Genomic DNA, 15102 nt, shown 5'->3' with positions numbered 1-15102 from the left:
AAATGGGTCACGACAAGACTGCAGAAATTACCGCGGTATAAGCCTTCTCAGCGTCGTCGGTAAATTGTATGCAAAAGTGTTGATTGAAAGAGTTGTGAATGAAACAGACGAAAAAGTATGGGATGCACAAGCGGGATTTAGAAAGGGAATGGGATGTACGGATCAGGTCTTTTCCTTGCGGTGCATAGCCGATAAGTTTTTGGCTAAAAACAAAAAGGTCTATTGCGCGTTCGTGGATCTAGAAAAGGCCTATGATAGAGTGGCGAGGAATGAATTGTGGTCAGCATTGTCCACGAGCGGTGTGAGCAGTGTCCTCATACGAGCACTGCAATCTCTTTATAGAGATTCTAGTGCTTGTGTAAGGATAAACGGGGCATACACTGAATGGTTTAATATCGAAAAAGGTGTTAGACAGGGATGTGTAGCGTCACCGTGGCTGTTTAATCTGTTCATGAACAATTGCTTGACAGGTTTAAAAGAGAATGACAGTGGTTTGAGAATGAATGAGTTACTCGTCAAATGTTTTCTCTATTCTGATGACCAAGTATTACTTGCATCTTCAGCCGAGGAGTTGCAAGAGATGGTAACTGCTATGAATGGAGCTTTTGGTAGAAAGGGAATGAAGATGAATGTAAAGAAGACGAAAGTGATGGTGCTTGAAAGAGATGAGGTAGTGACAGACTGCAATATCGTGATTGGAGATGAAAAAATTGAACAGGTGAATGAGTTTGTGTATCTGGGTTCTAAATTTACAAGAGATGGAAAGTATGAGAGTGATATTGAAAGAAGAGTGAATGCAGGAAACATGGTGAATGGAGCTTTGCACTCCTTTATGAACAGTTAGAAGGTGTCTAATAAGGCTCGCTTGGCTGTGCATGAGGGGGTGTTGGTTCCAACACTCATGTACGGAAGTGAAAGTTGGGTATGGCAGAAGAAACATGAAAGCAGAATAAATGCAGTTGAGATGAGAGCGTTGAAAAGTATGATAGGAGTTACACTGAGTGACAGGATAAGAAATAGTGAGATAAGAAAACGTTGTGGTCTGAAAGAAGATGCTGTGACAAAAATTGAGAAAGGTATGCTGAGATGGTTTGGACATGTCGAGAGAATGAATGAAGAACGATTGACGAAGAAAGTGTATAAGGCCAGTGTGAATGAAAGTGTTGGAAGGGGTAGACCTAGGCGGACGTTTCAAGATCAAATCAGGGACGTCTTGAAAAAAGGCCAGGTCAAGAGTACCCTAAACCGGAGAGCATGTATGAAAGGAATAATGAAAGTGGACGAAGCGAAAGAAGTATGTAAGGATCGTAGCAAGTGGAAAGAAGTGGTCTCTGCCTACCCCTACGGGAAAGAGGCGTGAATTTATGTATGTATGTATGTATAAAATAAAAAATACCCTGGAAAAGTATACAACTTATACTTATTTGGATAATTGCTACATTGATCTATCACTCCTATTCAACCTTATATAAAATTAAATATTATATAAATTTAACATTCTTTATGATATTATATTTCACACCAGACTCTACAGTATGAATTAATATGCTCAAAATTTCTATTTAATCTAATGATCTATTAATTTTATACTTTTCTGTAAATTTTTTGCAAAGTTATAAGAAATTTGGTGAAACACTATTATGCTGACAGAAAATAATTGTTTAAACTCTAAATTGATTTCAATTAGCTAAGTAATCTAGTTTATTAAATACACCCTTTAGCACAGTTGCTCTTATACAACAAGCTTTCTGTTCTTTATCATAATATATAATAAGATGGGTACCTATGGTAGGTAGTATATGATATGATAACCATTGTAAATATTTCATATCTCTGTATGTTTACAAAAAAAGGGAAAAAGAAACAAGTATACTGGATGCTCACTACCTAACAAAGCTCAACTCAGCTGCTTACTGATATCTTTGACACATATTATTACAGATTAATAATTAACAGAACAACACAGAATCTGAATATTGAATGAACTTACTCCTTCTAATAGTGGATCATTGATGTGGGGAGGTGTGTAGTTAGGCAGAGAAGCTAGCCGTGTACTTGGTACTGGAGGCAGAGGCAAGAAGTTCAAAACTGAATGTGCTGACAGGCCACAATCCAACATTATCAGCAACTCCTTGAATGACAGCACAAAGCATGGCTTGGAAGCATCACTACTTAGGCAGTACTGTAAATAATAGGAATGCATTGAAATATAAGAATATGTTTATATATAATTATGTGTATAAACTGGTATTTTAAAAAAATCAGTTATTATTTCATTTACTCACCAGTTTCATATTTATATTTGGTTAATTTTGTAATTGAAATGAATTATATTTTTGTTCACATTAGTATTACAAGAAAATGTAAGACTGTATTTTTTTCATTTGATCTTAAAATTAAAACATTTTCTCATAAACCTATAGCAAATAAATTCGAAATAGGTAGACCGGTAATTAATTTTCGGGAAATTGTTTACTTTTTTATTTTTTTTTATTTTGTGGCACGGGATGCAAGTCTATAGGCCTTTGTGTTTACTGTAATCTGCTAATTTTATACCCACTATAGCAGTTAGTAACATTTATTACAGGTTTAACGTAGTATCTGCTTTTATTGAGCAGAGGAAATGTATTTGAAACTAGATAAGGAGACAACAGAGGCTTTCTCTTGCTTGAAAAGTAATTTTAAGGAGGGTTTACTCAAGTGAATCAAACCACTAAAAATACACCGCATTTTATCAACCTGGTTCACCAAAATATCAGATGTATAAAAGGAAAAGAACTTGAGATAGAATTGTTTTTAAATAACTTTAATATTGATGTAATATGTTTAACGGAACACTGGTTAAAAAGTTTTGAATGTATTTTTAATTTCAACAATTACCAGGTTGGTAGCTTGTTCACTCGGTCATTAATTATACTGAAGAAAAAGTTAAAGTATAAGAATCGAAATGTTATTGTCTGCCTGTCTATTGAGCGCATAATTGAGCTAGCCTCAATTGAATAAGAGCAATTCATTGCTGTGTCTGTTTATAGACTACCCTGTGCTAACTTTGAACTTTTTGAGAAAGTTATGGATGGAGTTTTATTCAAAACAACAAAATAAAATAAAAAACTGTTTGTTTGTGGAGACTTTAATATAAATATTTTAGAAAATAGTACTTTAAGTATTAAATTATTAAATATATTTAAATCATACCACTTATCCAATATGTTCATGGAACCCACAAGAATAACTTCTACTAGTGCCACATGTATTGATAATATTTTTACAAATGTGAGGGCTACTAGTAAAAACATAATTAGTAAATTAGATTGGGACCACTGTGGTCAGTTAATTCACTTTGAATCTTTAAAACCCAATATAACTTTAGTGCCAGTTACATGAGACCGCATGGAAAGAGTGAGGGCCACCCTTGTTAGACACTTCCCATTTTTACATAATGCATTAAAAACAAATGAAATGTATAATTTATTCTTTAATAAGTTCTATAATTTAATAAATTCAATTTTCAGTCCTAAATCGGTCCTCAAAACTGTTGCAATAGTTTTTAGCGAGTGGGCAACAGTTGAATTACACAAAAACAGGCAAAAATTGTACGATTTATATGCGGAGTGACAATATAACTTTAGTGATGACTTCAAAAGATATGTTCCATAGTTCTCTAAAAATTTAAAAAAAGATTGTACTATTGCCAAGTCAAGGTATATACGAGATAAAATAATCAATAGTTCTAACGTGATAAAAACGACTTGGAAAATAATAAATGACGAAGCCGGAAGGGTGACCCTGAAAAATATCTGAGTTAAATTTAAAATTTGACAACAGGTCTGTAAAGTCAGATTGCGAAGTTGCAACAATTTTCGAAATATTCTTTACAGATATACCTGTTACCACTACAAATTCGTTGAACTCACCACCAGACTCCGCTCATTCACTATTGAAAGATAACCTACAACCAATAACACCAATTAATACAAATGTCTAATATCTAACTTGTAACGTAATACTTTCGTAGCATATAGATCGTAGAAATATAAATCGTGCATATTAACTGTAATAAGCGTATGCCGAAAGATTCGTTCTTAAAAGAACATATTATTTTATATACCGTAATATTAGGTCTTTTATCTTTAGAGACTGAGCGTTTGGAGATTATATAAAACAACTGCTTGAGTAGTATGAAGACTGTGAGGAATTTGTGGATTGTATATTTTACTTCAGTTACACGATATATATACAAAAACCTTAAAACTAGTTAACCAATTACAATTGTTACTTAAAAAATATTTACAAATTTAGAAATTACACACCATTACTAAAGCTTACATTTTGACCAATAGTTAAACTTTTCATTCAATAAGAATTGAGAATAAAATTATGTTTTAGAGACTGAGCGTTTGGCGATTAAATAAAACAACTGCTTGACTGTGAGGAATATGTGGAAGATATGATTTTTTTTTTTTGAGAGGAGGAAATACTGTTACGCATTTACGCCCCGGAACCGGGCGTAATATGTCGGACTCGTGTGTCCGCGCAAGCGGACACCCTATACCGACTAAAACCTCCTCTGTGCTGTTAGCAGCTCTGGCTTTCACAGCGAAGTAGGACGTGGGCCGTGGAGGCCGCAGACTACGCAACAACAGTCGCGGGGCGTCTCCTAAGGAGACTCGAACCTCAGACCGGCTGTGTGCTTGTGGGACGGAGAGAGAATGAAAATGAAGATGAAAGATGGAAAGGTGATAAGAACACACTCGCCGGCGAGTGTGGTGATGTTTTGTGTAATGTATGTAAGTGTGTATGTATGTGTTTATGATCTTGTGTATGTTTGTTTGTATGTATGTAAGTAGTGTAAATGTTAGTGTGCATGTATGTTTGTGTCTGTTTGTGGAGTGTGTTTGTGATTGTGTAAGTGGTGTATGTCAGTCCGTCAGTCAGTGAGTGAGTGTAGTGAAGCGATTACAGGACGAGGACTAACGTCTCGTCGGGTATCAAAACAATGTGTGGTGTATCTAGGGTGCGGGCCGCTGGCCATCGTCAGAGTGACGAGTGCCAGTGGTTTGCGGTGGTTGACCGCGCCTACGCCTGCGAAGGCGGTGTGTGCGTGTCTGTGTGGGTGTTTGTGTGGGTGTTTGTGTGGATGTTTGTGTGGGTGTCGCGTTCGCGATGGTGATGTCGTCATCCGGGTCTACCGTTACGTGTCTTATTGGGTTGAGACTATGGTGAAGGGGGGTGTACCCGCATGCCTTCCTAACCAAGATGTTGGGATGGTTAGGCGCCTTGTCAAAGAAGCGTCGCGAGATCTCTTTAAAGTGTTGAGCTATCGTCGGAAGCTCTAGGTCGCGGTGAAGGTCAACGTTTCGGATGAACCACGGGGCTCCGGTTGCCATGCGCGTGAATTTATTTTGAACTACTTGCAAACGACGTAAGAAGCTCGGTCGGGTGTGCGCGAAAACGACGCTTGCGTATGACAGTATGGGCCGTACGATGGTTTTGTACAGCGTCACTTTGTGTTTGAGCGGAAGTTTGCTTCGCCCACACATAAGTGGATAAAGGCGACTGAGGACAAATCGGGCTCTATTGCATACCGTATCAATATGTTTCTTGAAGTTCATATTGCTGTTGAACGTGACTCCTAAGTATTTGTAATCCTTCACCCACGGTATGGGTGTTTCATACAGTTTAATAACGTCGGTCGGTTGTTTTTTAGCGCGGATGCTATTCGCGTTACCGAAGAGTACCGCTGCACTCTTGGCGGGGTTCACTTCAATCCGCCATTTTCTGAACCAGTTGCCTAGTTCATCGACGGCGGCTTGAAGCACTTTAATGTTCTTGCACAAGGTTGAGCGGTTGGAGCCAAAGTAGAGTGCCGTGTCGTCAGCGTACTGAGCGAGCTGGACACTCGGAAACTTGGGAATGTCGCTCGTGAAGAGCGAGAAAAGAGTGGGAGAGAGGACCGAACCCTGTGGCACGCCAGACCTGATGGGTCTGGGTGAGGATAGGGTGCCCTCTACTCGATATCGGAAGGAGCGATCAGTAAGGTAGGCTCGAATGATGCGCACGAGCCTGTCTGGCACTCCCAGTGGATACAGCTTGAATACTAAGCCGTTGTGCCATACCTTGTCGAAGGCCTTCGCGACATCGAAAAACACGGCTGCCGTGGCAGCGTGAAATTGACGCCGTATGAGAATGTACTCGGTGAGTCGGTGAGCCTGCTGGGGACACGAGTGAGCGGTTCTGAATCCGAACTGTATGTCGGGTATCAGGTTAAGCTCCGCGATGTAATGATTAAGACGCGCGAGAATTAATCTTTCGTAAAGTTTCCCGATCGAGTTAATTAAGCAAATAGGCCTATAGCTACTCGGATTAGCTTAAGGTTTATTGGGTTTTGGGATACCGATAACAATGGAATCCTTCCATTGTTCGGGGAACGCGCTATTAGACAATAGAATATTAAAAATGGTAACCAATAAAGTAATAAGAGTCGAGGGTAGGATTTTAAGAACCCTATTGTTTATAGTGTCGGGCCCCGGGGCCTTCTTGGAGTGAAGCTCCTTAATGATTAGCTTCACCTCTTCGTAAGAGGTGGGTTTTATTACATCGCCTGAAGGGCTCAGAGCGGAGCGACGTTCAACTTCACGATCAACTTCGTCAACGTGTGTCGGGTCGCATGCTGCATTTGGAGAGCACTGACTCTCGAGACTATCGGCGAGGCATTCAGCCTTCTCATCGTCATCGAGCGCCGGCTGCAGTCCCGGTCTGTCCAAAGGAGGCATGACAGTGGGCGGCTCCTGTTTGAACGCGCGAGGCAGCTTCCAGAAAGCCACATGTGATGGCTTAAGGTTGCCGAGCAAGTGGTCCCAACGTTCGCCGCGGAGTTCCGCGATACGTTCCCGTACCACCCGCTGTAGGTAGCGGAGGTGGCGCCTATTCTCGACCGACGGATACCTATCGTAACGTCTAGTGGCTCTGTGCTTCTGTGTGAGTAGGTTCCTGACCTCTGGAGGCAGGTTTAGGCGATGCGGTTGCATCGTCGGAACCTGCCTGGAGCAGGCCTTGATCCTATTCTGTATATGTGACGTTACATGAGAGATAGCACTGTGAGCCGTGTCGACCGAGTCGATGACGTCCGGTATACGGTCAAGGTCGTCGGACTTGATAGACTCGAGATCCTTTTCCAGCCGTGGCCAGTCGATCACTGTTTTCGTCGGTGGTTGAAAGTTAACCGGTGGGCCTAGATTTAGGACGACGGGCCGGTGGTCTGACTCTAATTCGTGAAAAACCTCAATTGAATTTACATTGAGCGTTACGTTTTTAAGTAACGCAACGTCTAGAATGTCGGGTCGGTTCGCGACGTTATCCGGATAACGTGTTGGTTCGTCGGGTGCTATTACTGAAAAGTTCAGCGTGTCTGTGAGAGAATCTAATAAAATTCCGTTTCTATTTGTGGCTCTACTGTTCCAGCTGGAGTGTTTGGCGTTAAGATCGCCGCCCACTATAACTGTGGCCCCGTGGCCGAGTAATGCTTCTATATCTGTGTCTAATATTTGTTTGTTCGGCGGAAGATAAGCTGCAATAACAGTGATCGGCTGGTGATTCGCCATGCTGACCCGGATGGCAGAGGCCTCGATGTTAGTGAGGACCGGAGGATCTATAGGTATACAGTGTAGAGACCTTTTAAAATAAATAAGGGTGCCGCCCATACGGATGGTGCGATCATTCCTGACTAAGTTATAATGAGCGATACGCGGATCGCGTATACGTGGTTTTAGAAATGTCTCTTGCACTAAGAATAGGTCTAATTGATGTTCGTGAGCGAACTCCTTCACCAAGTCTAGTTGAGGCTTAAGGCCTTGGGCGTTAAAATACGCTATACGGAGCGTATGTGGTTTGACCCGTCCGCTTACGTAATTAGGCATCGCGAATGTTTTTATACTTTCGCCCTATATCGGTGAGGGCACGGAATATTTTGCCGTTGTCTGCCATAACTTGCAGGAGCGACGGCGGGTCGTCCCGGACAGCATCGAGCCTACTGGCCAGGGCTGTGATTTCATCAATGTCGAACAGCTCTGACAGTTCGAACATGAAGGCAAAGGTGCTGCCGCCTTTGTTACCTGTTGCCGCGGACGCGGGCGCCGGTGGCCTCGGTCGCGGGACCGACGCCGCCGGGTGGGACGCTAGCGGTGGCCGGAGGGGCGCGTGGGCCGCGAGAGTGGCCTCTGTGGCAGCGTTGGCAGCCGGAGGAGACCTCGCCCAGGCGTTTACCTTCGGAGGCGGCGCAGGTTTGAAGGTCGGAGTGAACTCCACCTTCTCTGCTCTGCCTTGCGGCTGGCGGCGCCCTGGGTGACGCTTGTGTTTGGGTGCCTTGGGACACCCGCGATAGCTCTCGGGGTGGCCCTTCTCCCCGCACAAGACGCAGGCCGGGGGCTCCGTGCATTGCGCTGGTCGAGGGCACTCCGGCGTGCCGTGTTTTCCGAGGCACTTCACACACCTCGGGGTGTGTTCGCAGTTGCGTGCCGAGTGCCCGTATAACTGGCATCTGTGACACTGACCAGGCCCCCCGCGGTTGCGAGGAGGTTCGGCCCGGATGCCCTGAAGGGAGCAAACCGATTAATATTAAGAATTTCCTTTCCCTCTTGCGTGAGGTCGAGGACGACGAGAACCATTTTAAATGGTTGTTTGTTGGTGGTTCCGCGCATACGGTGCACCTCGTGTGCAGGGTAACCCTGCTCTTTGAGGTCCGACAGAATGTCGGCCTCGTCTAACTCTCTGGGGACGTTCCTAATAACGACCCTCAGACGCTTCTCCTCAGGCAGGGCGTACGTGTGGAAACCCACACTCAGCTCTCTAAGAAGAGATGTCAGGGCGCGGTGGTCCGCTACCTCTCTGGTCTCTAATTTGATGAGAGATTGGTACGCCCTCGCCTGGAAGGAGAGCGTCTTCGGGATCCTATTTTTGATAACTAACCAGCGGCCTCGGTCTCCTATAAAAATAGGAGGCGGGCGCTTGGTCGGAGGCGGTACGCGGGCTTTAGAGGGCGCGGGCGCGGACGCGGGAGTGGAGCCAGTCGTGGCCGCGGCTTTCTTGGCGGGTGTGCCATCAAGAGAAGGCGATTCGCGACCGCGCTTCTTCTTGCGACTGACGGTGATGAAGCCGTCAGCATCCGACGCGACACTCTCCGCTCTCGACGGTAGAGCGGTTTCCGGCTGGGCCGGTGAAGCACTGGAAGCCTGAGGGGCTTCCGTGGGGTCAGGACTGACCGCGGGGACCTTAGGGGTCGCCTGCGCGTCAAAGTACGCCTGAAGGACAGGCGGACGGGCTGATCGGGTGATCACTTTCCTTGGTTTGACCGAAGCTACGGAGCTTGCGTCGGAGTCATTACCTAGTTCCATTTCGGATTCCCCGTCGGAACACGAAACGTCAGATGACGATTTATATTTTTTGGATTTCACTGTCTGGATATCTATTGTTTCCTTAATTAACGGAGCGATATTCTCCGTAAATAACTTATCTAGCAGGGCGCTTAGAAGGCCCTCGTCGGCAACCATTGGTGAAGCCATGGTTGTTATTAATTAGGTTAAGCGGGTGACAACCCCCGCTGCCCGAGTCAGGCAGAGGGGGAATATAATAATAAAGTGGACAACTATAGTTTAGTTGTACACTTGCGCATTAATAAATAATATTAATAATAATAAAGTATGCAAAATTAAAAGAAATTAATCATAATAATTAAGCCTAAGACTTAGCTTTGCTGGATGTAGACTGGCTGGGCCGGAACCCCGATGCTCGCTGTGCAGGCCCCCGCGGAGAAGACACACACGGCACGAACTGCAACTCACAAACACACACGATTAGCGTGCAGAATCGCGAAACACAGCACAGGTGCTAACTAACACGATCGTAAAACCGGCTAATTAACACAGATAATAACTAAGCTACGTTCCGCGAAGGAACGTAACAGGTGCGAGACTCAAAGAGTCTCGAACAATAGCGCGCGATAACAATAGCTAGCCCAGGTGGCCTGAGCAGATAGTGCGATAACGCAGGTAATAAAAATATTCGAAGAAGGACAGATAACGCGGCACGTGTGCTCGCGTTGCCTGCCTGAATCGAACTCTGATGACTTATTTGAAAGTTACATGATATATATACAAAATCCTTAAAACTAGTTACCCAATTACAATTGTTACTTAAATAATATTTACAAGTTCAGAAAATACACACCAATACTAAAGCTTACATTTTAACCAATAGTAAAACGTTTCATTCAATAAGAATTGAGAATAATATTATGTGTTCTATCTCGCTCTAAAACTAATGCTATCGCAGTAAGCCGGCCAGAGAGCGCGGTTTGTGTAAACTCGCGTCGAACCTCGATCATACAATGTCAATGAGCATTCAGCACCTACTCTGTTGCTCATTGATTAAAATTGCATGAATAGCGATCGACCCCCGAGTCCCGACGCGTCATTCGAGAACGCTCGGCCTTGCTGTGCGGTTGTGTAACGCGGAGCATATGACTGATCACGTGAGTATATCTGCGGTCGTCGAGAGAAAGTACGATGCTTGAACTTCACTGAGATGACTACTCGTGATCTGTATGATTCTATGAGTTGATGTACAGCATTATGAAATGGTTCTTATCAGAGCTAATATTACGTTATATAAAATAAAATGTTCTTTTCAGAACGAATCTTTCGGCATACGTTTATTACAGTTATTATGCACGATTACTATTTCTACGATCTATAGTGCTACGTTACAAGTTAGATATTAGACATTTGTATTAATTGATATTATTGGTTGTACAATGTGTTCTATCTCGCTCTAAAACTAATGCTATCGCAGTAAGCCGGCCAGCGAGATGTCAATGAGCACCCACTCCTGTCGCTCATTGATTAAAATTGAATGAATAGTGATCGACGCGCTGTAGTACCCCGAGGTGTGTGAAGTGCCTCGGTAAACATGGCACGCCGGAGTGCCAGCGCAATGCGCAGAACCCCCGGCCTGCGTCTTGTTTGAGTCTGCGTCTTGTCTTGGAGAAGGGGCACCCCGCGAGCTATCGCGGGTGTCCCAAGGCACCCAAACACAGGCGTCACCCAGGGCGCCGCCAGCCGCAAGGCAGAGCAGAGAAGGTGGAGTTCACACCGACCTTCAAACCTCCGCCGCCTCGTAAAGCAAACGCTTGGGCTAGGTCTCCTCCGGCTGCCAACGCTGCCACAGAGGCCACTCCCACCACTCCCGTGGCCCCCGCGCCCCTTCGGCCACCGCTAGCGTCCCGCCCGGTGGCGTCGGTCCTGCGACCGAGGCCACCGGCGCCCGCGTCCGCGTCATAAGGCAACCTAGGCGGCACCGCCATTGCCTTCATGTTCGGGGCAGTTCAACATCGATGAGATTACGGCCCTGGCCAATAGGCTCGTGACTGTCCGGGACGACCCACAGTCTCTTCTTCAACTTATGGCAGACAACGCCAGAATCTTTCGCGCGATCTCCGATATAAGGAGAAAATTTAACGTTAACATTCGCGATGCCTATCAACATAAGTGGACGAGTCAAACCACATACGCTCCGACTCGACTCGACTTGGTGAAGGAGTTCGCTACCGAACATCAACTAGACCTATTCTTAGTGCAAGAGACATTTCTAAAACCACGTATACGCGATTCGCGTATCCTTAATTATAACTTAGTCAGGAATGATCGCACCACCCGCATGGGTGGTACCCTCATTTATTTTAAAAGGTCTCTACACTGTATACCTATCGATCCTCCGGTCCTCACTAACATCGAGGCCTCTGCCATCCGAGTCAGTATGGCGAATCACCAGCCGATCACTGTTATATCAGCTTGTCTTCTGCCTAACAAACAAATATTAGACACAGATATAGAATTACTCGGCCACGAGGCCGCAGTCAACTCTCAAGCTCAACGCCAAACACTCCAGCTGGAACAGTAGAGCCACAAATAGAAACGGTTTCCCGATCGAATTAATTAAACTAATAGGCCTATAGCTACTCGGGTTAGCTATAGGTTTATTGGATTTTGGGATACCGATAACAAGGAGTGAAGCTCCTTAATAATTGGCTTCACCTCTTCGTAAGAGGTGGGTTTTATTACATCGCTTGAAGGGCTCAGAGCGGAGTGACGGTGAACTTCACGATCAACTTCGTCAAAGTGTGTCGGGTCGGCTGCTGCATTTGGAGAGCACTGACTCTCGAGACTGTCGGTGAGGCATTCAGCCTTCTCATCTTCATCGAGCGCCGGCTGCAGTCCCGGTTTATCCAAAGGAGGCATGACTGCGGGCGGCTCCTGTTTGAACGCGCGAGGCAGCTTCCAGAAGGCCACATGTGATGGCTTAAGGTTGCCGAGCAAGCGGTCCCAACGTTCGCCGCGGATTTCCGTGATACGTGCCCGTACCACCCGCTGTTCGTAGCGGAGGTGGCGCCTATTCTCGACCGACGGATACCTATCGTAAACTCTAGTGGCTATGTGTTTCTGTGTGAGTAAGTCCCTGACCTCTGGTGGCAGGTTTAGGCGATGCGGTTGCATCGTCGGGATCTGCCTGGAGCAGTCCTTGATCCTATTCTGTATATGTGACGTCACATGAGAGATAGCACTGTGAGCCGTGTCAACCGAGTCGATGACGTCCGGTATAAGGTCCAGGTCGTCGGACTTGATAGTCTCGAGATCCTTTTCCAGCCGTTGCCAGTCGATCACTGTTTTCGTCGGTGGTTGAAAGTTAACCGGTGGGCCTAGATTTGGGACGGCGGGCCGGTGGTCTGACTCTAATTCGTGAAAAACTTCGATTGAATTTACATTGAGCGTTACGTTTTTAAGTAACGTTACGTCTAGTAGGGGGTCTAGTGGGGGCTGGATGATCTTGTTACCGGGAGGTCTGCTTGATGTGTTTTTTTCTTTAAAGTTAAAGTTATTATATATTTTATTTTATGAAATGCTCACATAATGCCTCTATTTATTTACGGTATGTGTGGATTGATCCATCTACTATTCTCAATAACTCTTGTGTTTATAAGTATTAATTTACTTTTTTTTTTCTTTTTTTGACTAACTCATGTAAGCCTTTCGTTTTTGACATTTGAGTATTTTTGTTGCGTCACTTTGCATATATTGTAATTGAAATGATTTGTAAAACAACTAAAATGTAAATCTTGACTTAAAAGAGTGGCAATGAGTTTCTTGCTACTTCTTCTCATTAGCTCAACCCTTTACGAAGTAGTGGTAAATTCAATAAGAAACAATATTTTTATATATTCATAAGTGTCATTTCTGTGACCTACATGAATAAAGTGTTTTTGAATTTGAATTTAGTATGTCGGGTCGATGCGCGACGATATTCGGATATCGTGTTGGTTCGTCAGGTGCTATTACTGAAAAGTTCATCGTGTCTGTGAGAGAAACTAATAAAATTCCGTTTCTATTTGTGGCTCCACTGTTCCAGCTGGAGTGTTTGGCGTTGAGATCGCCGCCCACTATGACTGCGGCCCCGTTGCCGAGTAATGCTTCGATATCTGTGTCTCATATTTGTTTGTTTGGCGGAAGATAAGCTGAAATAACAGTGATCGGCTGGTGATTTTACGGCCCACGTCCTATTTCGCTGTAAAAACCAGGGCTAACAGCATAGAGGAGGTTTTAGTCGGTATGGGGTGTCCGCTTACGCGGACACTCGAGTCCGACATTTTACGTAACTGTATTTCCTCTCTCAAAAAAAAACGCGCTGTAGTAGAGTTCGCTCGGCCTTGCTGTGAGGTTATGTAACGCGGAGCATATGACTGGTCACGTGAGTATATCTGCGGTCTTCGGAGAGAACGTGATTATGCTTGTAAATCGATGAGATGACTACTGGTGATCTGCATGATTATATGACTTGATGTACAGCATTATGAAATGGTTCTTATAAGAGCTAATATTACGGTACCTATATAAAATAATATGTTCTTTTAAGAACGAATCTTTCGGCATACGCTTATTACAGTTAATATGCACGATTTATATTTCTAACATCTACCTATATGCTACGAAGGTATTACGTTACAAGTTACATATTAGACATTTGTATAATAAAGTGTTATTGGTTGTAGAAAGTGTTATTGGTTGTAGGTACAGCTACAGAACCATTTCATAATGCTGAATATCAAGTCATAGAAAACGCAGGCGGTTTTCGTCACGTTCACAACTAATCGCCATTTCTTCAACCATTCTGGTAGCGCTTCTAGTGCTGGTTGGAGCTTTTCTACTGTAAACTCAGGTCTGTAGGAGGATGCGTAGGAAGCTGCATCATTCGCGTATAGTGCTAGCTTAGCCTGCCCAACGACCGGGATATCGTCAGTGTACCAGGCATAGCAGTGCGGAGAGAGACAGCTTCCTTGAGGTACTCCGGCTCTCACTGGCCTAACACTCGATTGGCAATCCTCCACACAGACAAGGAATCTTCTTTCTTTGTGAGAAATGCAGCTAATATTTTGATAATTTGCACTGGCATCTCATTTTTTATCATCTTGTACAGCAACCCCTCGTGCCATACGCGATCGAAGGCCTTCTCCATATCTAGTAGTACGGTTGCGACATATTCTTTCTTGTTGTGGCTCACGGCCATCTCGTTTACCATCCGTGTGATTTGCAAGGTGGTGGAGTGTTCCGCTCTAAACCCGAATTGTTCCTCTCTCGGTTTTGTGTACGGCGTCCCATGTTTCAGTAAGACTCTCTCGAAAAGTTTTGAGAGAGTGCTTAGCAATGTGATGGGTCTGTAACTTTCCGGTTTGCGGGCGTCCCCTGGTTTTAGAAGCATCACCACCTTGCCTGTTCTCCAGGCGTCTGGAAAATGGCCGGAGCGAAATATGCCGTTAAAGATGCGAGTGAGCGCCACCACACTCTTCCCTGGCATGTTCCTAAGTGCTTCATTGGTAATTTGGTCCAGACCAGGTGCTTTTCTTGTAGGTAGGCGTTTGATAAGCCTCGACACCTGGCCTGGAGTCACGAACAACTGGTCTTGGTCGTTTGTGGTCTTTCTTCCTGCTATGCTATATGCTATGCTATGCCTCCACAAGTTCCTCCACCCTTCTGGTGTGCTGGGGATCCAAGTCTGGAT

The 15102-nt window shown here is 44.5% G+C and overlaps 1 protein-coding gene across 1 annotated transcript in view; it reads right to left on the bottom strand.

Moving 5' to 3' along the window:
• The window catches only part of LOC126976325 (integrator complex subunit 9), a 45098-nt gene extending 42614 nt beyond the window's left edge, over positions 1–2484 (bottom strand). Inside the window, exons 1-2 of the mRNA XM_050824607.1 lie at positions 2286–2484; positions 1991–2182 (exon numbers count right to left, since the gene is read on the bottom strand). Of these exons, the coding sequence (XP_050680564.1) occupies positions 1991–2182; positions 2286–2294 (201 nt within the window). The 5' untranslated portion in view covers positions 2295–2484. The remainder of the gene's footprint in view (positions 1–1990; positions 2183–2285) is intronic.
• Between the last annotated feature and the right edge of the window lie 12618 nt (positions 2485–15102).

Source organism: Leptidea sinapis, chromosome 40, assembly GCF_905404315.1.
Source record: "Leptidea sinapis chromosome 40, ilLepSina1.1, whole genome shotgun sequence".
NCBI classification, from domain to species: domain Eukaryota; kingdom Metazoa; phylum Arthropoda; class Insecta; order Lepidoptera; family Pieridae; genus Leptidea; species Leptidea sinapis.
The sequence above is the reverse complement of the archived record's forward strand: the minus strand, read 5'-3'. Positions and strand labels throughout refer to the sequence as shown.